Source organism: Mytilus galloprovincialis, chromosome 9 (genome assembly GCF_965363235.1).
Source record: "Mytilus galloprovincialis chromosome 9, xbMytGall1.hap1.1, whole genome shotgun sequence".
NCBI lineage: Eukaryota > Metazoa > Mollusca > Bivalvia > Mytilida > Mytilidae > Mytilus > Mytilus galloprovincialis.
In genome coordinates, this window is record NC_134846.1 from 72,621,833 (window position 1) to 72,646,883 (window position 25,051).

The following is a 25,051-nucleotide window of genomic DNA, read 5'->3' on the forward strand; positions in this document are numbered from 1 at the left end:
AGGACAGGAAATGTATGGATGGACAGACTGCAGGACAGGAATATGTATGGATTGACAGACTGCAGGACAGGAATATGTATGGATGGACAGTCAGACAGACTACAGGACAGGAATATGTATGGATGGACAGACTGCAGGACAGGAATATGTATGGATGGACAGACTGCAGGACAGGAATATGTATGGATGGACAGTCAGTCAGACTACAGGACAGGAATATGTATGGATGGACAGTCAGTCAGACTGCAGGACAGGAATATGTATGGATGGACAGTCAGTCAGACTACAGGACAGGAATATGTATGAATGGACAGTCAGTCAGACTACAGGACAGGAATATGTATGGATGGACAGACATACAGACTGCAGGACAGGAATATGTATGAATGGACAGTCAGTCAGACTACAGGACAGGAATATGTATGGATGGACAGTCAGACAGACTGCAGGACAGGAATATGTATGGATGGACAGTCATACAGACTGCAGGACAGGAATATATATGGATGGACAGTCAGACAGACTGCAGGACAGGGATATGTATGGATGGACAGTCAGACAAACAAAGCAATAACTATATGTTCCCAAAAAATGTTCTATGGGAGATGTTTTGCAGGAAGCATAATTAAATGTCAAAGTCCCTTGACTCCTGAAATTATGGTTGAATCAGTAGGATGGTATAATATCATCAACTACACATGATGGCAAAAAAATCTACTGTCAACGTATATTTGTTCCACCTGACAGAAATTCCACTGGAAACTTTGTTATAAACAATGTCATAATACCTATTCTTGTTGGAACAAATATTCTATACCATTTATTCCTTTAGGAACATATACTGTAATATTTATTCCTGTGGAAATAATATTCCAGAATATTTATTCCTTTTGGAACTTATATTATGAAGGAACTTCTATTCCGTGACACTACTAAGTATAAGAGCTTTCAGTAAATCAGTCTTGATTGAATTGAGCCCACAATATGTGACTGTGTCAAACATTCCAAAAATGGTCAAAGTAGTTCTATGGCATGGTGTCAAAATAGTCCAAACAATTGTCAAAATTACCATAACTCTGTTTAAAACTCTCAAATCAGCCAGATAGTGAAGAGACAAATTATCATAATAAATATGCAAGCATTCTGTCAAAACTATCTCGTATTTTGCTGTTTTGAACTAGCTGACAGACAGACGAACAAAGACTATTACAATATCCGCAGACACCCTAGCAATTTTGGACAAAAAAAGAAATTAGGTCTTATAGAACTACTCGTAGTTTTAAGCAATACAGGAATATCTTTCAGTTCAAACTTTATTTGTTCAAGTTTTGTAATCACAAAATTTCATACAAACAATAATAACATAAGTTGAACACAACTGCACATTCACAAAAAAGGTTCTGTCCAAAAGTTAAAATATCTGATATATGGCATAAGCATAGCAGATACACTAAACTTTGTGTTTATACCAATTATTGCTTAAAAAAAGAAGTTACTCACTTGGTAGACATTCTGTAGAGGTAACATCATCAAGTCCTAACTGGTAAAAGAAAGGCTTACAAATACATTTTTCATCGATACATTCTGAATTCTGTTTGCATGGATCAGCTCCAAATCTTGAACAGTTCAGAGATCCAACATTCAACACTAGAAATTTTCAAAAATGAATAGAATTATATATAAAACTTTCTGCAAAATACATGCACATTAATAAATGAAGATATAATAAAACAAGCGGCATACCTATGCCTGTATCACTCATCTCTTAGAAAAAATTGTCAATTTTGGTAAATTAAAACTTTCATATGCACATAATAGTTACTTTTTTGTTGCTGATCATTATTACAATTTGCATGTCTATTCCTATATTTTTATAGATAACTGTCATAACTATAAAATCAATAAGAGTCAATATTTCAGGGGCAATAACTCCAAAAGAGTAGTAAATTTTTAGTGTTGATAGATCTATACCTGCTGATAATTTTTGCAGTTTACGTGTACAATAGTTTTTACAAAAAACTCTATAACAAGTCAACATATTTATCCAATTTTATTAGAGAAACATCTAGTCATATTGATCCTTCTTGCAGTTTACACTTATAATCTATTTCTTAAAAGTTTTCACAATAACAACCAACAACTGCTAAAAAATTGAAAAAAAATAAATGGGAATACACTAGCATACAACATTATAAAGGAACATAACTCAAGCGTAAAAAATGACACTACCAAAATTCAAACTTGATCTGTGTATTGTGGTAATAAGCATTGTGTAAAAGTTTCAAAGCATTTGGTTCATGCAAACTTATGATGGAAAACGGACACGAAAAATTCAGATTTTTTTTTCCATTTGAAAAGGGGCATCACTTAAATTTAAAACAGTAAAAGTGACGCCACCAAATTTCAAACTTAATCTGTGTATTTTGGGAATAAGCATTGTGTATAATATTCATAATGTATAGTTGAGGCAAAGTTAGAAAACAAAAACAAAAATTCAGCAATTTTTCCATTTGTAAAGGATTATAACTTTGGAATGGTAAAAGAAAAGCCACCCAAAATTCAAAACTAGATCTGTGTTTTAGGTTTAAAAACATTGTGTATTAGTGTAATAACATTTGATTTAGACAAACTTAAGTAAAAGAAAGGGAATGAAAAACTCAGAAAGTGTTCCATTTGTAAAGGGGCATAACTCTAGAACGGTAAAAGTGATGCAACCCAAGATTTAAATATGATCTGCTTTTTGTGGTAATAAGCATTGTGTATTCATTTCATAATATTTGATTCAGGCAAACTTAAGTTAAATAACTGAAAGAAAATCAAAGAGCAGATTGCTCTGAAGGATACGATTGCAATTGTTTTCATTGACACATGTATACATGTAGCTGGATAATATTATTTTCACAACTAATTCAACTGCACATGTAAAATGTAATTTACGTAATCTGAATAGTTACAAAATAGCCAATCCTGGGTAAAAGTGTATGAACAATGTACTTAGGCCTATTGTGTTTTATTTTTGTACTATCAATTCCAAGTTTACTTTCCACAGCAGTCACTGAGACTCAGAGTGAGAGAAGTATTTCACTTCATATCTTATCACCTATTTTCCTACGTTAATTCTAGGAGGAAACCCATTCCTAACTCTTTAAATATTTAATTTCCTTTTGCGTCAGTAATCAGGACTCCTTCCCGTCCACATTCCTCAGTTTAAATTGCAATTGTTTTTTATATAATACGATGTTTATCGACAGAAGGAGTTAATTTTTCTCAACTTGTTGTTTTGATTCAGAATTCATGAAGTGACTTCCGGAAGGGAGACAACTCGAAACGATAATATGGAAGACTTTATTTCACCTGAAGGGGTGTTGAAAGTAAACCTTTACAATGTGGACTACATTTATTTTAATGTAGATGATGCATATGATTTAAAATTATGCAACAACAATAACCCTAAATAGCAGACATACATAGAAAGGATCCCATGAGTTATAAATTAATCAATTGAGTGGGGAATCCAGAGCAACCATTTCACCTAGTACCCCTTGAAGTCAAGAAAACTATATGCATGCACATAATTACCTAAACAAACCCTGTAGTAAGAATGTATATTAAACCTAAATGGTTCTCACTTATACTAAAGTTATAGTGCGAAAACAAAAAGTCTTTGGACGCTGATGCCGACGCCGCAGACGACGGACGATGACGACAACGCCAACGTGATACCAATATACAACCAAAAAATTTTCAATTTTTGCGGTCGTATAAAAACTGCAAAATGTTCATAAAATTACCAATTTAGGGGCAGCAACCCAACAATGGGTTGCCTGATTTGTCTAAAAATTTCAGGGCAGTTAGATCTGGTCTAAAAATTTCAGGGCAGTTAGATCTTGACTTAATGAATAATTAAACCCCTTTCAGATTTGCTCTCAATGCCTTAGTTTCAGAGTTATAAGCAAAAATCTACATTTTACCCCTATGTTCTATTTTTAGCCATGGTGGCCATCTTGATTGGTTGGCTGGGTCACCGCACACATTTTTTAAACTAAATACCCTAAAAATGATTGTGGCTATTTTTGGTTAAATTTGACCAAGTAGTTTCAGAGAAGATGATTTTATTAAAAGATTACAAAAAATTTACGAAAAATTGGTAAAAAATGACTATAAAGGGCAATAACTCCTTAATGGTTCAACTGACCATTTTGGTCATGTTAACTTATTTGTAGATCTTACTTTGCTGAACATTATTGCTGTTTACAGTTTAAATATATCTATAATAATATTAAAGATAATAACCAAAAACTGCAAAATTTCCTTAAAATTACCAATTCAGGGGTAGCAACCCAACAATCAGTTGTCCGATTCATCTGAAAATTTCAGGGCAGATAGATATTGACTTGATACACACTTTAACTTCTTGTCAGATTTGCTCTAAATGCTTTGGTTTCAGAGTTTTAAGCGAAAATTTACATTTTACCCCTATGTTCTATTTTTAGCCATGGTGGCCATCTTGATTGGTTGGCTGGGTCACTGCACACATTTTTTAAACTAGATACCCTAATAATGATTGTGGCTAAGTTTGGTTAAATTTGACCCACCCAGTAGTTTCAAAGGAGAATATTTTTGTAAAAGATTACAAAAATTTACAAAAAATTGGTAAAAAATGACTATAAAGGGCAATAACTCCTTAAGGGGTTAACTGACCATTTTGGTCATATTGACTTATTTGTAGATCTTACTTTGCTGAACATTATTGCTGTTTACAGTTTATCTCTAACTATAATAATATTCAAGATAATAACCAAAAACTGCAAAATTTCCTTAAAATTACCAATTCAGGGGCAGCAACCCAACAACAGGTTGTCCAATTCATCTCAAAATTTCAGGGCAGATAGATCTTGACCTGATAAACAATTTTACCTCATGTCAGACTTGCTCTAAATGCTTTGATTTCAGAGTCATAAGCCAAAATCTACATTTTACCCCTATGTTCTACTTTTAGCTATGGTGGCTATTTTGGTTGGTTGGCCAGGTCACCGGACACATTTTTTAAACTAGATACCGCAATGATGATTGTGGCCAAGTTTGGTTAAATTTGGTGCAGTAGTTTTAGAGGAGAAGATTTTTGTCAAAGTTATCGACGACGAAGGACGACAAGTGATGAGAAAAGCTCACTTGGCCCTATGGGCCAGGAGAGCTAAAAACGGATTTAGATGTTAAGGCTTACTACATTTCTGTTTATTTCAAATGGTATTTCTTCTCCAAGGAGTATTTGACAAACGGAGGGGGTAATGTTTTTTTTTTCTTCATTTCTTAGTGTATCTTGAATGATCTGAGATACTAGACAAACAATACAATTTACTTCATCTTTTTTTTTTAGTAATGCATTTATGAGTAAATCGTTGTTTGAGTAAAGACCAGCGGCAAATATGTCTGTGTACGTCCAGTCAATTCGGGAAGATCTTCTCAAATGAATTATGTGTTCGACAATGATGATGCTTTGAGTCTTGATAAGGGGTTATAAAGCTACATAAAGTTTTTTTTATAATGAAAACATATAGACAAACTTTTCTGTAAAGAACTTTTTTAATAATCTCAGTGTTCTCCCCAGGATTTTGGGATAGCACCAGGGTAACGCGTGTCGAAATGATTTGTACAATATGTTGTGTCGCGTTGCATCGCTTATTTTTTCTTCTTGTTAGTTTTTGTGCCATTACCTTTTTGTCTTTTGTTTTGTTTACTGTGTGTGTTATGTAGACTTTGGGTAAAAAAAAATACTGGTAAAAAAAAAGTAAATCAAACAGTTTGTATACTTTAATATCTTTTAAGAATAAATAACAGAAAGCACCTTTAGTCTTTAAACTAGTCACTTTTTATACTTTGATCAAGCCAATTTTGTCCTGATACTTGTATAGTTACACTACACATTCCTCATTTTTGTTAGATTACACCATAACAATTAACTTTAAACAAGATTAAATTTTAATGTAGAACCTTTAGTAAATTAAATACTATTTTCCATAGCTTTAGACATGATTCTTTTAGACCAATAAAATTGTTATTAAAATCATTATTGTGTTATTTCATGATAGACATGAAAAGTATACTTATATTATCTATGTGGACACTCGTGAAAGGATGTCATGTCTAGCTGAATTCCAATCATTATAAATTTATTTTGTAAAAGTTAATCATTACCCTTCTTTAGTACTACTCAACTATATATCAGTATACAATAAATAAAAGTTTTTAACGACCTTGACTGGCTATACAGCCCTTGCACCGTCAATGGAAATAAAAATGGACATACTACCTATTTAATATAATATGTCTGTGCTTTAATAAAAGTATGATTGTCAAAAATAATTTGCAATATATTTTTGTTGGTATATTCAAAGAAAGTTTTTATCCTTGAGGTAACATCCATATATAATTTTGCATTCAATTTGTACTTTATTTCTATTTTAAATGATGGATAATATTTTAGGAGCACATTTTTGTAATAAGCTAAATCAGGGGAAGTAACTCACGTTTTAAAAATACGCAAATCATTTATGACCAAAGGCTGGAGTAATAGAGTTTATTAACAAATGTCTGCTTGTCCCTCAAAAGTCTCATAAGTCTGTGATCATTAAGTTATGATCTCTTAATCAATTAAAACACAAGAATCATGTACATCGATTAAATCCAATCATCAAGGTTAACCTCAAAAGGTAAATCGATCACGTGGTGTAAACAATCTTCGTTGTCAGAACTGGATTGAACTGGTTTGAACTGGTCAATTTTCATCTGAAATTTTATACCCCTCGGGAAGGTTTACCGTTATGATTTTTTTTACCGAAAATTTTAGCACCACGGTGAAAAATTATACATCGCGGCAAGAATTATACATCGCGGGCCCGTGGTCCTTTAAAGGCCTGGGGAGAACACTGAATCTCTATATATATATCAGTTCTATTCAAAAATCGTTTCTTCCTGAAATATACATGGTAATATTAATGTTGTAAATGCCTAGTTTTGTGTTTACTTAGCCTACACAAGGCCTACATTGACTATCGACTGCATGTATACAAAACATGATTTAAACTACATGTAAACGATGAGTTTTATCAATGGGAACATAACTGTGTTTTGTTTAAGTGTGAGTTACACAAACACAATACCAAATTTAGGTCAATGTGAACACTGCCTACGACAGGCAAAATAAAAATATGTACTATATATAAAGAAGGTGTGTTTGAAGAGTTTCCTTACAATTCTTTTTACAGATGTATGGTTTATAAGCAAATTCAGACAATACTCCACAGTCAGAACTGGAATACCAAATTGCATTTGTATCATTGCCTTCAAATTTCCTCTTAAGAGCCACACACTGTCCAGCACCGGATGGTTCAAGATCTGGTGCCCACCGAGTATATGTCCACTGTGAATAAGGGTTAGATGACCAACTGTAATATCCATTCTGTAAATATATAAGATACACATATAAAACAAATAAAATTCCTTTGGCCACTGTGAATTCATTTATTTTCGTAAATACCAATTTTTATGGATAAACGAAAACTGACACTATCGTGGATATTTTATTTCATGGTTTTGCCAAAGTCGGATAAATATATATACATTGTGTATAAACCAATGAAAATTTTCAATTAGTTGAACATTCAAATTCTTGCAAAACTAATTGGAGTTGACAACAACGACCGCTTCGAATCATATTGGTGCATGGAAAAACCATTTAAATAGGATAAATATCAATCTTTGAACAGTGCAATATATTGTTTATGTAGTCCCTTATTAAATGAAAGAATGTTCAGTCATCTATATGATAATGGAATCACATGTTCTTTGTCTTTTGGAAGAAATTTTGTATTTCAGATGTTCATCCTGAAAATTTATTCTACTGATAGCAGACTTTATATTACTGTGTGATTTATTAGAATATCAGAATTATTTTGAGGATGGATTCACCAGATTTGACTACAAGTTTTCTACAGTTAAATGTTTATTTCACCTAATGCATTTTATATGACAAGTTTAGAGACCCACATGTTTATTGAACCAAAAAATTTAAATTTTAAAAATGCTTGTACCTTAAACACAAACACACAGAACTATCTTCAATATGCCATAATTTTGATGCATCATTCTTTTTTATCCAAACAAACCTTTATTATGAAAATCATACAAACTTTAAACACCATTATCCTTGCTCTGTACTAAATTTCACCATATTACCCTTTGTAGGAGGGTCTGGATGGGGGTCTGTAATTCCGTAAACATCTAATTTTCACACCTTTTTTCTCTAATCTTCAAAAAATTAACCCCTTTTTTCTCTAATCTTCAAAAATTTAACCCCTTTTTTCTCTAATCTTCATTTTTTTTGCCCGTTATTCTCTAATCTTCATTTTTTAAGGGCATTATTCTTTAATCATTTAACCCCATCCAAACCCTCTTGTAGGTGATGCTTATAAAACATTAAATTTACCATAATTCTACAGTTACCACCACTCCAGTATAGTTCATTACTGTTATGATCAAGTAGTGTCTTTATAAAATCCATTTCCTCTTTACTGTAGACCTCTATCAAGGTTGCACCATTATTTAGACAAACAGTAACTGCTGTTAACCAGGGAACTTTCTTTTCAATAACTCTGTAGCACGATGTCGTTTCCTGCTCCCAGCCCTGATCACACTGTAGGCCATCTATTTATAAATACATGTGTTCATATTGTAAGAAGTACATACAAAGCAGACATCTATTTACAAATACATATGTTCATATGATGAGAAGTACATACAAACTACACATCTATTTATAAATACATATGTTCTTATGGTAAGAAGTAAATACAAAGTTTCCAAATGAAATGCTAAAAGAAAAAAAAATAAATTATAAGGTGAAAATAATTAATCATGACAAAATAGTCTGGATTTTCTAATGTTTCTGTTTCTTCTTGATTTAAATGGGAGACTACTAAGAAATGTCATTGCAACTATACAGTTTTGTAGACAAAGAGAAGGAACAGTATTTGTGTACATTCGACATACTACCAGGAACATTTTGAATAAAATTAGGTAATAAGAGCTAATGTATGTATTCTGTCACTGTCATTGTCCAAAGTCAGGAGCCTGTTGTTCTGTGGTTGTTGTTACTAGCTGTTTCCCATTTCTTATTTTTACGTAGACTAGACCATTGGTTTTCCTGTTTTAATTTTTTTTGCACCAGTCATTTCTGGGCCCTTTTGGCCTCTTTATAGCTTGTTCGGTGTGAGACTCTGCTCCTTATTGAAGACAATACTTTTACCTATAATTGTAACTTTTTTTAATTTGTGACTTGGATGGAGATTTGTCTCATTGGCAGAGGCACTCATACCACATCTTATGATTCATATTACGAGATAACTATCAAACAGTTCAAATAAAGTGGATGTATGCAACTATAGATCATTGTATGGCCTTCTACAATGAGCAAAACATGTACTGTAAAATCAGGTATAAGGTGAGTTGAAAACAAGAATGTGTCCCCAGTACATGCATGCCCCATCCACACTATCATTTTCTATGTTCAGTGGACAGTGAAAATGGGTTAAAAATTCTAATTAGGCATTAAAATTAGAAAGATCATATCATATGGAACATGTGTACTAAGTTTCAAGTTGATTGGACTTGAACTTCATCAAAAACTACCGCAACCAAAAACTTTAATATGGAGCAGGACAGACGGACAAACAAACGAAAGAACAAACGTACAGACCAGAAAACATAATGCCCATAAATAGGGCATAAAAGTGGTAAACAACCTACCAAATACACATTTTGGAACATTACTCCATGTTCCACTACTAGAACATGTTAAGAAGTCATCATACAAATCTGGTACTTTAAATCCAGTATCACATGTGTAATCCACTGTAGTTCCTACAGGTGTCACTGATGGTAAACTTGTTAGACTTCCAGATAATGGATTAGATGGCAACCTGCATTCTACGATACAAAATTGAGAAAAATGAAGAACATTTGTTATAAACTAATAAAGAGGTTCAAATGTTGAGCCTGTATTGCTGAACTGGTATTTTTGCATTATAGTGATAAATGCTGCAACAACAATATTTTGGTTTTCAAGATAATAGTCAAAACTGCATATGAACTGTTGACATAAAATTATATTTCACCTGAATTTAATTTTGATAGTACAGTACTCCACCATAAGTATTTGTAAAATAACAATGGCGGTCATGTCACTGAAGGGTAAACAAGATTTGACCGTCGTTTCCATGTCACAATCGTGATGGCATTGAATCTATATATGATGATCATGTGGAAAACATGTGGTTGACAAGTGACACGTGCCTGATGATGTCAGAGGCGTCTGCACTTATGTTGTAGCTAATGTTAACAAAATTGGTCACAAGGGGAAAGAAATGACATCTGATTAGAAAAGTCGTCTCGCTGCATTAAATGATGCAGGTTACAGAACAAGAGGCTCTCAAGAGCCTGATTCACTCACCTTGATTTTTTGGCATTTATCTTTCGTTTAAGAGTTTAAGTGTCCAATTTCATCGTAGTTTGTTTTTTTGGTTTAATGTTTATTAATAAGTGTTTGAAAATGCAATTTTTATAATTGGTTCAGTAGTTTTAGAGGAAAAGATTTTTCAAAGTTAGAAAACATGATAAACAAATTATGTAAAATTGTCCTAAAAGGGCAATAACTCTTTAAGGGGTCAATTGACAATTTTGGTCATAAAAAACTTATTTGTAGATCTTACTTTGCTGAACATATTTGCTGTTTACAACTTATAGTTATCATTAATGCTATTCAAGATATTAACCAAAAACTTCAAAATTTCCTTAAAATTACCAATTTAGTGGCAGCAACTTAACAATGGGTTATAAGATTCATCTGAAAATTTCAGGGCTGATAGAACTTTACCTTATGAACACTTTTACCCCATGTCAGATTTGCTCTAACTGCTTTGGTTTTTGAAATATAAGCCAAAAACTGCATTTTAACCCTATGTTCTATTTTTAGCCATGGCGGCCATGTTTTTTGACGAAATAGAAAATAAAACACAAACTTTATTCTAGATACCCTAAGGATCATTCAGCTTAAGTTTGGTTGGAATTGTACAATAGTTTCAGAGAAGAAGATGTTTGAAATAGTTTACACCAGATGGACGACGAAGAGGACGACAAAGACAACGGACGAGGAGAGACGCCAAGTGATGGCTAAAGGGAACGGTGAGCTAAAAAGTGATATAGTCAAATTGACAGGCATTAAACAGAGTTTACAGTTTTTTGAAGAGGTATGAGCACTGGGTGACATAGAAAACATTAGGAGAACAGACAGACCAAAATCCTTTCATGACCAGGACTTGAGAAAACTTTCCCGTTGTGTTAAAAAACATCGCTGTAAATCTTTATTTGAAATTACTAATATTTTTGATGAGAGCATTGATCAACCTTTCTCTAAACAAACTGTTGAACGTAAATTACATTCTGATGGGTTTCACAAGCGGTCAGTAACGGAAAAAATTTGTATCTGTGAAGTCAACAAGAAAAAACGAGTGGCATATTGCAGGGGAAATTTACATAAAACTATTAATGCACACTGGAGTAAAGTTATCTTCAGTGATGAGTTCAAGGTAGTCATTGGGCAGGATTCTCGTGTCAGTGTCTGGAGAAAGGTCGAAGAAGAGCAGCTGACAGATCGTATTTACTCTCCATCACAGTGCAAGTATAGTTTAATGATCTGGGGATGCATCACTTACAATGGTGTCGGAACTATTACTTTGTTGAAGGGAACATAAATGCCTTAAAATACATTGACATTATTGACAATAACTTGTGGCCAGTGGTTGTTTGTCATTTTCCAGATAATAACTACGTCTTTCAAGATGATAATGCTCCCGTCCATCGAGTGCGATCTGTTCAAGATTTACATAGGGGAAATGGGTCTAAAAAGCATGAACTGGCCAGCTTAGAGTCCCGACCTCAATATTATTGAGAATTGTTAATGGATATTAACTAGAGGCTCTAAAGAGCCTGTGTCGCTCACCTTGGTCTATGTGAATATTAAACAAAGGAAGCAGATGGATTCATGACAAAATTGTGTTTTGGTGATGGTGATGTGTTTGTACATCTTACTTTACTGAACATTCTTGCTGCTTACAATTATCTCTATCTATAATGAACTTGGCCCAGTAGTTTCAGTGGAAAATGTTAGTAAAAATTTACAAATTTTATGAAAATTGTTAAAAATTGACTATAAAGGACAATAACTCCTTAGGGGTCAATCGACCATTTCTGTCATGTTGACTTATTTGTAAATCTTACTTTGCTGTACATTATTGCTGTTTACAGTTTATCTCTATCTATAATAATATTCAAGATTATAACCCAAAACAGTAAAATTTCCTTAAAATTACCAATTTAGGGGCAGCAACCCAACAACGGGTTGTCCGATTCATCTTAAAATTTCCAGGCAGATAGATCTTGACCTGATAAACAATTTTACCCTTTGTCAGATTTGCTCTTAATGCTTTGGTTTTTGAGTTATAAACCAAAAACTGCATTTTACCCCTATGTTCTATTTTTAGCCATGGCGGCCATCTTCGTTAGATGGCCGGGTCACCGGACACATTTTTTAAACTAGATACCCCAAAGATGATTGTGGCCAAGTTTGGATTAATTTGGCCCAGTAGTTTCAGAGGAGAAGATTTTTGTAAAAGATTACTAAGATTTACGAAAAATGGTTAAAAATTGACTATAAAGGGCAATAATTCCTAAAGGGGTCAACTGACCATTTCGGTCAGTTTGACTTATTTGTAAATCTTACTTTGCTGAACATTATTGCTGTTTACAGTTTATCTCTATCTATAATAATATTCAAGATAATAACCAAAAACAGTAAAATTTCCTTTAAATTACCAATTTATGGGCAGCAACCCAACAACGGGTTGTCCGATTCATCTGAAAATTTCAGGGAAGATAGATCTTGACCTGAATAACAATTTTACCCTGTCAGATTTGCTCTAAATGCTTTGGTTTTTGAGTTATACGCCAAAAACTGCATTTTACCCCTATGTTCTATTTTTAGCCACGGCGGCCATCTTGGTTGGTTGGCGGGGTCACCGGACACATTTTTTAAACTAGATACCCCAATGATGATTGTGGCCAAGTTTGGTTTTGTAAAAGTTAACGCAGGACTACGACGGACGACGCCGGACGCCGGACGCAAAGTGATGGGAAAAGCTCACTTGGCCCTTCCGGCCAGGTGAGCTAAAAAGGGAACTGCAAAAAACGAACTCAGAACATAAATAATACTTAAGACCTGGAACGTGAAATTCGAGACTTATGGAACAAATTAACTGTTACTTACCTGAAATCGTTGTATAACAGCATTCCTAGGAGGGTTTTACGAGAAATGAGGAACAAAGGAAACTTACAAAGTATTAAGGTAGGATTTTTTTATTTTGTTCCTTGTTCAATAGTTCCAAGTTTTTCATGTGCAGATTTACATTGAATGGCGGCCATTTTGTTTTTACGAATACTTATAACGGACGACTGTGTACATGTATAATACAAATGGTCAAATTAAAATTACAATAATTCTAAAACAAAAATATGTAAAATATTTAGAGCATGTCCAAGCCATCTTATACAGTTTTGCAATATGTTTTTTGAGATAAGCATGGATTGGTGTATTATTACAGTTATTGTGACATACCAATGAAAAAAATACCTATTTACGATACTGAAAGTACAGAAATTATTGCAATGTTTTTATCATTGCGTATAATGAAACATGGTTATGATCGCAATAATTAAAATCACATTTTGAATATCCAGGTGTGTTGATAAGTCGTTATCCTAAGGCTATTTTTTTCTTATTAGACTTAGCTTTCCTTTTTTATTACCATGCATTGTCAAGCTTGGTAACTCATAATTGTTTCTTAGTAACTTAATGTACGATGCTGTCCCTTACTGAACCTTCTGACCTTGTTTGTTTACATTCAAATTTCAATGGCGTCAAAATCACGTGATATCAATTCGATCTACCCAATCAAATTGCTCTACTGTCAATTAGGGGATTTTTCAGTCTACGTCAATTACGTTATTTCTTTGTGGGATATTGCTTTAAAATAGTTTGCAATAATTTTGGGTTTTATTCAACAGGAAACCCATCCCTTTCAACATCAATGGAATTTTGTATGAAAATTTACCTACAGTCATGATGGTCAGAATTTCGATCTTTTCATAATGAATAAAAAAAAAATTCTATGAAAAATAAATGTAAATTGTTTTTTATTAACCTTCTCTATATTCCTGTACAAAATTATGGCATGGACATCATTTTTTATATAGTTTTCCTTTCATTTTGGTTGGGTTTTTTCCGCGGGAAAATCGCGAAAGACGTAAGGAGCATGTCATTTTAAAATCCCTAAAAATACGATTTGCTTGAACTGTTTTGCCTGCCACAAGACTGATGACGCTGAATGGAATGTACACAAAGCAATGGAGGCCGGAAGTGGGATTTTGTGAAGTTCTAGAATGTTTTTAGACATTCAGAAGTCAGGATTGAAACAGGCATTAGAAAATTGGCATTTTTTAGCAATAATTGAGAACAACAATGAAAACTTACCTTTAGAAACGTTTTTTTTTATTCAAAAGTGCAGAAAAAACGTATTCTGCACTGTTTTTCTACGCTGGAAGTAGCGTAGTGACGTTAATGCGTAGTTTCCCCGTGTGTTAAGCTCAAACACAAATACCTAACGAACTGACATGATGACCGATTTTAGACTACGGTAGGATATTTCTTTAAACAGGATTTTTTCGAATATTTCAAAATTTCAAATCGCATTTGAGTCCAAACTGACAAAATAGCAATAATAAATGTACTCAATAATTTGTGAATTTTCAATATTCTTACCTTCACGATACATATGTTTATTTGGTGAATCGTTATTAATTCCAGGGTCTATGGTACTGTATAACTTGCAGGTTAGGGTATTAGGATAGTAACTTATAGATCTACACTTTTCGTTGTACTGACATTTAAGATAACATGCCATATCATTTAGTACTAGGTTATGTTCTATCAATGGAATCTTTCCTACATTGTCTTTGTTAGATTGGTAATAAAAGGAATCTGTAACAAAAAGGTAGGCATTATTACGATATACAGTTTATGATTTATCCTTCTTTTAAACTTCATTGGCTTACTTTAATTCGTCCAACTTGGGTTAGTAGAGTCTGTCCAGTTTACTCGACTGACAATCCAAACAGTTTGACTTCGATTCGGAAAGGTTGTGCACAAGCACATTAACACTAATCTTTTAACTCAAGTCAACCCAAGTTGGATTAATCAAAGTAGGCCATTGAGGTGGAAAAGTGTTAACCGAAGCTCATTAAATGTATGAAGCGCAGAAGTACTTTTATTAAAAATGTGTGCAAGAAAAACGCTTTTACAACCCTGTAAAAAAGAAGCATTCAACTCGTAAATAAATCTGTAACAAAGAGTCAGTAGATGTTACAACATACAATTTACAAATTATTTAAGAATTGAATGCATATTTTAAAATTCATTGCAGTAGAAAAGCCTTCACCAAAGCTCATTAATTGTATGAAGGGCAAAAGCACTTATTATTAAAAATGTGTGCAATAACAATGCTTTTACAACCCTGTAAAATTATAGAATAAGGATTCAATTTTAAAACATCATTTGTTTATGGTAAAACCATGAAATTAAGAGTTTTATCATGTTGTTTTTTTTTTTTGCTTTTTCAATGTATTATTTTAACATTGTCACTGGAAGCACAAGCAGTCATGGCTGTTAAATTTCATAGGGAAATAAAATATGGTATTGGAGTTTCTCAATATTGTTGTCATCCAATTAAAATTCCAATTTCCCCCAAAACATACATGTAATATACATGTAATTATCAAGAGACAAAACTAATTACCAATTTGTGAAATAGATCAATAAACGTATAGAACATATGTAAAAAGTATTCAAAAAAGGTTTTCTTTACCTTAAATTACAATTTTTCAAATTTTGTTAAAATTATAGTTTATTGTTGTACACATTTTTGTGTTAGTAATAAGAAAATATCACTGAGGTCATCAGAATTGCTGTCTTAATTTTACAAGTATGAGTGATGTATAAAAAAAAAAAATAATATATGCAATAATCTACTGTCAAAATGTTACTTCAAATTTCAACCCCCAAATTTTAAAGTACTTACAATCCACCAGTTGACATATTGATGCTTTATTGCCCCATTTAGGGTCACAAATGGCAACACCATATCGGACTCCTAATTCTGATATTCTCTGATAAACACAATCGTCGTCTTTGTACCAACTGCTTTGTATTGGTGACAGCCATGGTATTTGTGTGAGGTCAGTAACATTGTAATGAGGAATACCATGAGCATAGAAACTTCCATTCTCAAACTTAAATATTGACCAGAAATATTTTCCTGAAATTAAAATGATTTTTTCATTTACTACGTTGCTTACCCTTACCTTTTTGATTTTAACTTTCAGGCTAACTATCAAACTTTCTTCTTACCACAATAAAAGAAAGATCTCATTCATGTTTATTAAAGAAAAATCATAACAGTCATCAGATAAAAATATATAGCCAGAGAGGGAAATAGAAAAAAACTTGCAATTTTCATGAGCGAAAAATGAGGTCAGAGTCATAAAACATGTGTCAGATGTACATAAACTTCTTGTGTCCAATCCACATACCATATATTGTTGACCAATCAATACAGAATATTATAAATTCATTTATTTTCGTGGGTACCAATTATCCTGAATTGAAGGAAACTTACACTTTCATGGATATTTAATTTCATGGTTTGCTTAATTTCTGCCATAACAAGGCTATGTTAGTGGTTGTTGTTTGTTTATGTGTTACATATTTGTTTTTCGTTCATTTTTTTATATAAATAAGGCCGTTAGTTTTCTCGTTTGAATTGTTTTACATTGTCTTATTGGGGCCTTTTATAGCTGACTATGTGGTATGGGCTTCGCTCATTGTTGAAGGCCGTACGGTGACCTATAGTTGTTAATGTCTGTGTCATTTTGGTCTCTTGGGGACAGTTGTCTCATTGGTAATCATAACACATCTTCTTTTTTATATGAAAAAGTTGTAGTTTTTAGAACATTTGAATTTATGGTTCACCTGTACCAACGAAAATCACGAAAATCGGTGCTCAACGAAAAATAATGAATCTACAGTAGTTAGGAACATGTTTAAGGTGATACCTAACACTACAGGGAGATAACTCTGTAAATCAACTAAACGTTTTAATTACGTTGTGTTGTTAAGGGAATATTAAGCTTCTCAATGATCAAAATTAGTGTTTGTCAAACTGCTATATAACCAGTGTAATTTTTCTGATAAATTGATTGGTTCAATTTTTTTTAAATTTTTATAATTTTGTCAAAGGGTCAAAGTAAATATTTTGTCAAAATTTTATGAAAATTAAACGAGTCAAATAAATTTTAGTCAAGGTGTTGGGTACCACCTTAATACTGAAAAGTAATATAAAAGTCTCACCAACATCAACTGTGGCAGTAGATAAACAAAGGAGTAGGTTCAATAAGGCACTAAAATGGCCCAATTTATTTAGCTTAAATTTCAAATTCAGATTCATTGACCAATATCACAATGAATCATAGCTAATACATTGACTAGATAGAAAATAAGTTGTTTTTTTTGAAAATTTACGTTCCTGTGTTTTATTAATGACGTCACAAATAGTACCCATTTGGATTTTCCACAAAAAATCAATGGAAATGGGTAAATTTCGATTGGTTAATTGACAGGAAACACAGAGCACATATGTTGACAAAAAAAATCTTTCAACATAACGTTTATAATGATATTTTATATGTCTAGCTTGAATATTTAGTTTGTCGACACCTGTTATTTTCTGGTCTTTAATTCAGCTGAAATCTGACCGAATTTGTCAAATTTCACCAAAATCTGTTATTTTGACCTATTTGAGACGTAAATATTTACAATTTAGAATAAAACTTTAACAGTAATAGTTCTTTTTAACTTTCTCACATGTCTTTTAGTCAACTTGAAACATTTTTTATCTTGTAACATTGAACTTTATATTCGGGCCAAAAATGGCCCTTACCAATCTTACTCTTTAAATTTTCAAATTCTATTCCTGAAGTTAGTACAGTCGACTCTCGTTATCTCGAAGTCAGCCGGACCAGAGAAATATTTCGAGATACACATAGTTCGACTCAAACGAAAACCTGAAGTTTGACAGAACAAGGGACACAAATCTTGCTTAGCGTGGTAAAGCTAAAATAAATCCGGGTGAATATTGGAAGGGGATCAATATTCTGGTATCAGATCGATGTACTTGTATGTCAAGGTCTTTCATTATTACGATAACATTATTTTTACTTTTTCAATTGTTTCAGTTACAACCTTTTCCTATGGCTTTTATCCGAGAGAGTAATTTCCAATCGATATTTCCGTTATTCAGGTCGTTCATAGTTGACAAAATTGTTTATTCTCGGATACAAGAGACTTTAGAAAATTTAGATTCCTCTTCATTTTGTTTTATCTCTCTTTCTTTTCAAAAGAAAATACAACAAGATTAAAGACGACGATTTAGTAGTTTTTAGGTGATCATAAACCGAAGTCATTATCCTTACTTTATACACACCCAAGCTCATTAGTGTAAATCACAATTAATTGTTTTGTAAACATTTTAAATACTTTTTCATGAACATTAACAATGCATCACTAATTATTTATGAAAATTCTATAAAAGATAATCTTAGGTAAACACTCGTGGAAATAGCATGTCATAAATCAATACAGTGGTCAGTGACGGGAAATTTAATTACACGTGTATTGTCAGATTAACTCTTCAACCCATTTAAATGCCGGAGGTCATGTTTTGATATATTTGTACTAGTTCGAGATAAAGAATGAACTTTCAATGCTTTTGTTAACCTTGGGATCGTAAATTTAGTTCGACTCAACCGAAATTTCGACTCATCCAATTTCGACTCATCAGGAGTCGAATTACATACATTTATATGGAACCTAGGGGACCACGTGAAAACTTCGACTCATCCGAAATTTCGAGTCATCCGAGTTCGAGACAACAAGAGTTAACTGTATTTATGGAGCAATAGGAAAGCAAAAGAGAAGTTTAAAGATATTTTTTCTACTTTATGTTGAAAATTCTAAGTTCATGTTAATTTTTAAAAGTAAACATCACATGTTTTTGTATATTTCTTACAAGTTAAGATCATAAAGAAGCTTCAAATATTTGTGTCATCAAAATATTAGGAAAATAATAAAGAAATTACTTGTATTGTTAAATTATAATTTACCCAAATATCCAAAGAAACTAAATATCAAAATGTTGACTTCCATTTGGAGTTTAACTTACCATTACCAGAACTGCCAAAATTTGTAAACAAAATATCTTCCCAGTCTTTAGTAAATACTGTCAGTAAACTTCCGCCACGACCTTCACATTCTGTAGCAGACAATTCCCACGACTTTACATCTTGATGTATCAACATAGAGTCCAGTACACTAACTTTCACTAAAATATTAAAAAATCAAAGTGATGGATATCACTCATGGAAAGATTAGAAGAGTAGTTTGAATAATTTCATATTTAGGTATGGTGGGGAAAATGAACATTAATAAAGCACTCTTGCTGAAAATTGCATTAACAGCAGGTCTTTAGAAGGAAACATGCTTTTCTAGTATGAGGATAAAATGAGCTCAAATTAAATAATATGGGTCTCTTAATTTGCACAATTTTATTTAAACTGCAGTTTATATCTTATCCAAATAATGTTGCCTGTTCTGATTATGCTTCAAAAAACAAAAAATTGCAAATCAAAAATTCTTCTAGTAAACTAACTATCATGACTATCCTTGTAAGACATACAATCTAGACCAACAGCTAAGAACTTTAAAGTTTCAACACAAAAATCTAAAAATGTTGTTTTGGGGCATTTTTTAAGTTGAAACAGAGGTTATATGACATTGAAAATTAAAAGTTGTAGAGTGCCTTTTGGTCAATTTTTAAAGTATTTTTCAACACAGGGCATTGAAAATGTCCTTTTTCAACGTAAATAAATTAAAAAAACTCATTTTATTGAAATGTAGATTCTTTCTTGATTGCAAAAATATATATTCACTTCTATTTAAAAATTCAAATGACTAAAATAGACATAATGATTGATGGGGAATAAACTAATAAACAATGTTTTATAATTAAAAGTTTTAAAATTTTAAAACTGTTTCAAGCCAATTCCTGATAAAAAAAATGAACTAATCTAAATGTTGATTAATTACAGATGATTATTGGAAATTTATCAAGTAAATTATAGGCCTTACTTGGATACCTTTTATATATTCATATTTCATTTTTTTTAAGATCTTGTTAATCCATTAATCATTTATCTTTCAGATGTAATTTACAGAATCACTTTATGTGTAATGTAGATCAAAAATAATTGGCAATAAATAAATCTATCATCCTTCTATATATCTAACATCTTATATATACATTTGTGTATTCAATTATGAGGTCAAATATTTGTATATTAAGATGTATATTGCATTGTATAATTATGTAAGACTGAGGCTGAAAAGTAATGTGATCAATTTGATTGACAGTTTAAGAGGTGGGGCATTGTAATTAAAGGTCCACCTTGTCTCTGATTGTTTAGTGATAATAACAGTTGTCAATCATACTAGTATTGTATCAATACCCAATAACCTAATCAAAATGTTTAAAAAAAAAAAAAGCCTGCACTTTAACATCCCTAAAAAACATACATTCTTGAATGAACTGTTCCAATAATTTACCGATTTTTTCAGTTTATATATGTATTATGTGCACATACATAAGAATCATATATAACAGTAGCTAACCTGTCATGTTGTTAGGGAGGACGGTGCCTAAGTAAAGATTTAGAACAAATCTTTCCAAAAATATTCAAGTACTGTACCTCTTACGATTTCCAATGTCAAATACAGTCACATTAAAACTACATTTAACAATTTCTAATACATTAAAATAAGCACCAATTAGGCTGGATCTTTACATGATTTAGTACTAATTTATATTGCAATTTGAATAAATCTTATTAAAGATTAACTTCTGGCCATTGAGGGAGTGACTTTTTTTCCCAGCTGATTGAAATTAAGAGATTCAGTATAAGGAACTCTCCTGACAAGACATTATTATATCTATGTCAAGTTTACACTTCACAGGCAGATATTTGAGTTAAATAGATGATAGTGGTTATGTTCCTTATGTTGCAACTACAATCCTGTTCCCTATTCACGAATGTGATCTATACAATTAGACTTATTACCAGGTTTGTTCATGTTCAACACAAGGGGTGCAACATGTGGAGCAGGATCTGCTTACCCTTCTGGAGCACCTGAGATCACCAAAGGTTTTGAGTGGGATTTGTGTTGCTTAGTCTTTATTTTTTATGTGTGTTTTGTGCACTATAGTTTTTTTTTCTTTTTTAGCCATTGCTTTATCAGTTTATTTTCTATTTACAAGTTTGACTGTCACTCTGGTATCTTTTACCCCTCTTTTTTTAAATAGAAACTCATCATAGAAGCCATGTTGATGAGCATATCAATCATCACGCTCCAAATAAAAATCTTTGATTCAGAGTAGTCTCTTGTCCATTATTCCTGTAAAGTTTTGGAAAGATAAGAGGAGAAAGATAAATCATCATTAAACTTGATTATTTTCTCAAATAGCCATCTTTGTTATGCTCAACTGGTATGAGGCGCTGTTTTACATACCATTAAATCCAAAATAAATTGATGACACAGAGATGTGTCTCACAATTTGTTATTTTGATGGTATAATGAAAATGTTGAAAGTAAAATATTGAAAAATGTATGCTATTCAAATCATGAAAAGTCAATGAATCATGACTGAAGGTGCAGTGCCAAATAACCTCCATGAAAATGTAAAATGTCAATGCATATAAAACTGTATACCAAATACTATTGGCTCTTCTTAAGTAGTTCTCTTAAACTAACCTAAACACAAACTTTACCTTGTAAATCATGCAAAAAATTCAAAGTTAATGAACCATGATGTTAGGACACATAGGAAATGAGACTTGCAAATACCAATACAGCTGCATACCCAATATCACTTACTTAAAATTAGTTGCTCATTTTAAATTGATCTAATGACAATCATTAACTTGTAAATAATGCAACACATTTAAAGTCAATGAACCATGACTGAAAGAGGAGCCAAACGTTCTTACCATTTCCACAATATGCCATAGGATCATTATTCACTCCATACTGAGTTAGTGGCCCTGCACAATAACATTTGGAGTTCCAGTTTGAACACTCAGCATTTCCAATACACCAAGAATCTCTGAGGCATGATGGTCCTCCAATTAGTACTCCTGATCAAAATTTAAAAAAATTCTTGTAATATTTCCTGCTTAGGGCTGTTCTAAAAAAACACACATTAGACATAGTGAAGTCTCATTGAAATCTGGAATGTAGTCAGATTAAATACAGCAAAAATTTAGGTGAAGTTCTAAAAATTGGCCTCAAAAGGAGGTGACCCTATTTTGATAGTACCTTCCATGAGTAACCTGTATGTTTCAATGGAACATCTCTTAGTTAGCACACATGTTACTGACTTCTGAACCTATCACTCAATATTTGTTAATTTAAATTGGAGATTTGATTCTTTTTTTATCTAAAGTTTTTCTTAATTTCTTACATTTTACAAATTTAATCATGATTTACAAAAAATATTATGGTGTATGCTCTTAAAATCAGGAAATTTATACCTCAAGACCAGAGGCTAACATGAATAGGTAAAATAAAACATTTGGGTGAACAGTTGAAACAGGCATGCCGAATCTTAGGATCTGATTTCTTTTTGACAATCTGACAAAAACTGATGCTTTAAATTTTTGTTTTGTGGAAAGACTTTATCTATACCGAATTGCAGTTGTTACAAAATTTGTAAAGCTAAAATAAAAAGGTTTTCTGGAACACTGGTGCTGACTGCCAAACACTTAGTCTATTTGTTAGTAAAATGCAGAATTTAAATTACTGTGGATTCATTAATTATCGTTGGATACCAATTTTTTGGACTTCGTGGGTATGGGGAACCTTGAATTTAAATGTTCAACAAGTTACAAATTTTCTAAAGGAATGTATGCAGACTTTGCCAAAACCATAAAATCAAAATTAGTACCCAACAAAATAATTGAATCCACAGTAAACTTTTCTCCTCCGATGATTCTTCTTGATAAATCAAGTGTGTGAGTATTGTATTAATAAGAACTCACATTCTAATTTCTGATAGATATATCTTAATTAAAATTTTCTGAAAACACAAAAATCAATCTGGTATTTTTTTCCATTATTTAAAAATCCCAATTATATATGCACATAAATATCGATCTTTCATTAAACTTACTTCCTTTCCTACAAATGTAAGAATGATGGGTAGTACAGCTCTCTCTTTCAAAATAGAAGATGCCGTTATCTGCTATCAACGAGATGCATTGATTCTCTGTAAAGTCAGTCACATTACCACCGTTCCATCTTGTATATTCTATTTCCTGGTAGTTGTGTTTCCAATAAAACAACGAATCCTATCAAGTAAAACAATACACTAATAAGTACAAGATTAACTTGAAATGCAATTAAAGTTAAAAAGAAATGAAATTTTTAGTAAACAAGAATATGTCCATAGCCCCATCTTCCCTATCATTTTCTATGTTCAGTGGACCGTGAAAATGGGGGAAAATCTCTAATTTGGCAATCAAATTAGAAAGATCATATTATAAGAAACATGTGTACTAAGTTTCAAGTTGATTGGACTTCAACTTCAACAAAAAATACATTAACCAAAAACTTAAACCTGAAGCAGAACAGACAGACGAACGGACGAACGAATGGCCGAATGAACAAACAAACTGACGCACAGACCAGAAAACATAATGTCTATAAATGGGACATAAAAACTAGAGGCTCTAAAGAGCCTGTGTCGCTCACCTTGGTCTATGTGAATATTAAAGGAAGCAGATGGATTCATGACAAAATTGTGTTTTGATGATGGTGATGTGTTTGTACATCTTACTTTACTGAACATTCTTGCTGCTTACAATTATCTTTATCTATAATGATTGGCCCATTGGTTTCAGTGGAAAATGTTAGTAAAAATTTACAAATTTTATGAAAATTGTTAAAAATTGACTATAAAGAACAATAACTCCTAAGGGGGTCAATTGACCATTTCAGTCATGTTAACTTATTTGTAAATCTTACTTTGCTGAACATTATTGTTGTTTACGGTTTATCTCTATCAATAATAATATTCAAGATAATGACCAAAAACAGCAAATTTCCTTAAAACTAACAATTCAGGGTCAGCAACCCAACAACGGGTTGTCCGATTCATCTTAAAATTTCAGAGCAGATAAATGTTGACCTGATAAACAATTTTACCACATGTCAGATTTGCTCTAAATGCTTTGGGTTTTGAGTTGTAACTTGTAAGCCAAAAACTGCATTTTACCCCATGTTCTATTTTTAGCCATGGCGGCCATCTTGGTTGGTTGACCAGGTCAACGGACACATTTTTTAAACAAGATACCCCAATGATGATTGTGGCCAAGTTTGGATAAATTTGGCCCAGTAGTTTCAGAGGAGAAGATTTATGTAAAAGTTAACACTGGACGATGGACGCAGGACGACGACGGACGCCAATTGATGGGAAAAGCTCACTTGGCCCTTCGGGCCAGGTGAGCTAAAAACCAATGGTCTAATCTGTATAAAAAATGAGAAACGAAAAACATTTATGAACCACATCAACAAATGACAACCAAACATCAGGTTCCTGACATGTATTTTAATGAAATATTCACATAAGATTACCAGTAATTGTGATTTGCTTAAGACCAAATGACAAAGATGCGAACAACTACAGGTCAGCATACAGTCTTCAACAATGAGCAAAATACA

At 32.4% G+C, this 25,051-nt stretch overlaps 1 protein-coding gene across 1 annotated transcript in view; it reads right to left on the reverse strand.

The window, feature by feature from the left end:
• Positions 1-23,673, reverse strand: part of LOC143046831 (uncharacterized) — a 38,633-nt gene extending 14,960 nt beyond the window's left edge. The window contains exons 1-9 of the mRNA XM_076219891.1: positions 23,502-23,673; positions 22,321-22,467; positions 19,443-19,601; positions 16,245-16,481; positions 14,930-15,148; positions 9,805-9,984; positions 8,486-8,703; positions 7,342-7,459; positions 1,501-1,647 (exon numbers count right to left, since the gene is read on the reverse strand). Of these exons, the coding sequence (XP_076076006.1) occupies positions 1,501-1,647; positions 7,342-7,459; positions 8,486-8,703; positions 9,805-9,984; positions 14,930-15,148; positions 16,245-16,481; positions 19,443-19,601; positions 22,321-22,339 (1,297 nt within the window). The 5' untranslated portion in view covers positions 22,340-22,467; positions 23,502-23,673. The remainder of the gene's footprint in view (positions 1-1,500; positions 1,648-7,341; positions 7,460-8,485; positions 8,704-9,804; positions 9,985-14,929; positions 15,149-16,244; positions 16,482-19,442; positions 19,602-22,320; positions 22,468-23,501) is intronic.
• Positions 23,674-25,051: the final 1,378 nt, after the last annotated feature.